This window comes from Ailuropoda melanoleuca, unplaced genomic scaffold (assembly GCF_002007445.2).
Source record: "Ailuropoda melanoleuca isolate Jingjing unplaced genomic scaffold, ASM200744v2 unplaced-scaffold38718, whole genome shotgun sequence".
Taxonomy (NCBI): domain Eukaryota; kingdom Metazoa; phylum Chordata; class Mammalia; order Carnivora; family Ursidae; genus Ailuropoda; species Ailuropoda melanoleuca.
Window position 1 is genome coordinate 1 of NW_023210190.1, and position 553 is coordinate 553.

A 553-nucleotide genomic window follows, 5' to 3' on the forward strand; every position below is an offset into this window, starting at 1 on the left:
AGAAGCCCAGGGAGCTCCAAAGCAACCCCTGTGCAAGCCAGCCCATGGCCTTCCCCCAGTTCTGGTCAGCCTACGTCCCATGCCAGACCCAGGAACGGGATGCCTTGCGCCTCACCCTGGAGCAAATTGACCTCATCCGCCGCATGTGTGCCTCCTATTCTGAGTTGGAGCTTGTGACCTCAGTTAAAGGTAGGCAGACTGGTGGGGGGTGTTAGGGACTTGTTTGAATACCCCAGCCTCTGAAAGTGATCACCTGACCTACCTGCCCCCAGCTCTGAACAACACCCGGAAGTTAGCTTGCCTCATTGGCGTGGAGGGCGGCCACTCGCTGGACAGTAGCCTTTCCGTCTTGCGTACCTTCTATGTGCTGGGTGTGCGCTACCTGACACTCACTCACACCTGCAACACACCCTGGTGAGCACTGTGCAGATGGTATGCACCCACTGATCCAGCCATGTGCCCCAGATCACACTGGGGCTCAGACCAAGCTTTACCCCTGGGATCTGGCACTGACCCTGGAGTGGGGAGGGGAGCAGGGGTTCACAGAGCAAGA

The 553-nt window shown here is 58.4% G+C and overlaps 1 protein-coding gene across 1 annotated transcript; it reads left to right on the forward strand.

Annotated features, from left to right (window-relative positions):
• Positions 1 to 6: 6 nt before the first annotated feature.
• LOC105235328 (dipeptidase 2-like) lies at positions 7 to 547 on the forward strand. Its single transcript, XM_019794043.2, has 2 exons — positions 7 to 189; positions 273 to 547. The coding sequence occupies exons 1-2, from the start codon at positions 45 to 47 to the stop codon at positions 416 to 418; spliced, it is 291 nt and encodes a 96-aa protein (XP_019649602.2). The 5' UTR covers positions 7 to 44; the 3' UTR covers positions 419 to 547.
• The last annotated feature ends 6 nt before the right edge of the window (positions 548 to 553 follow it).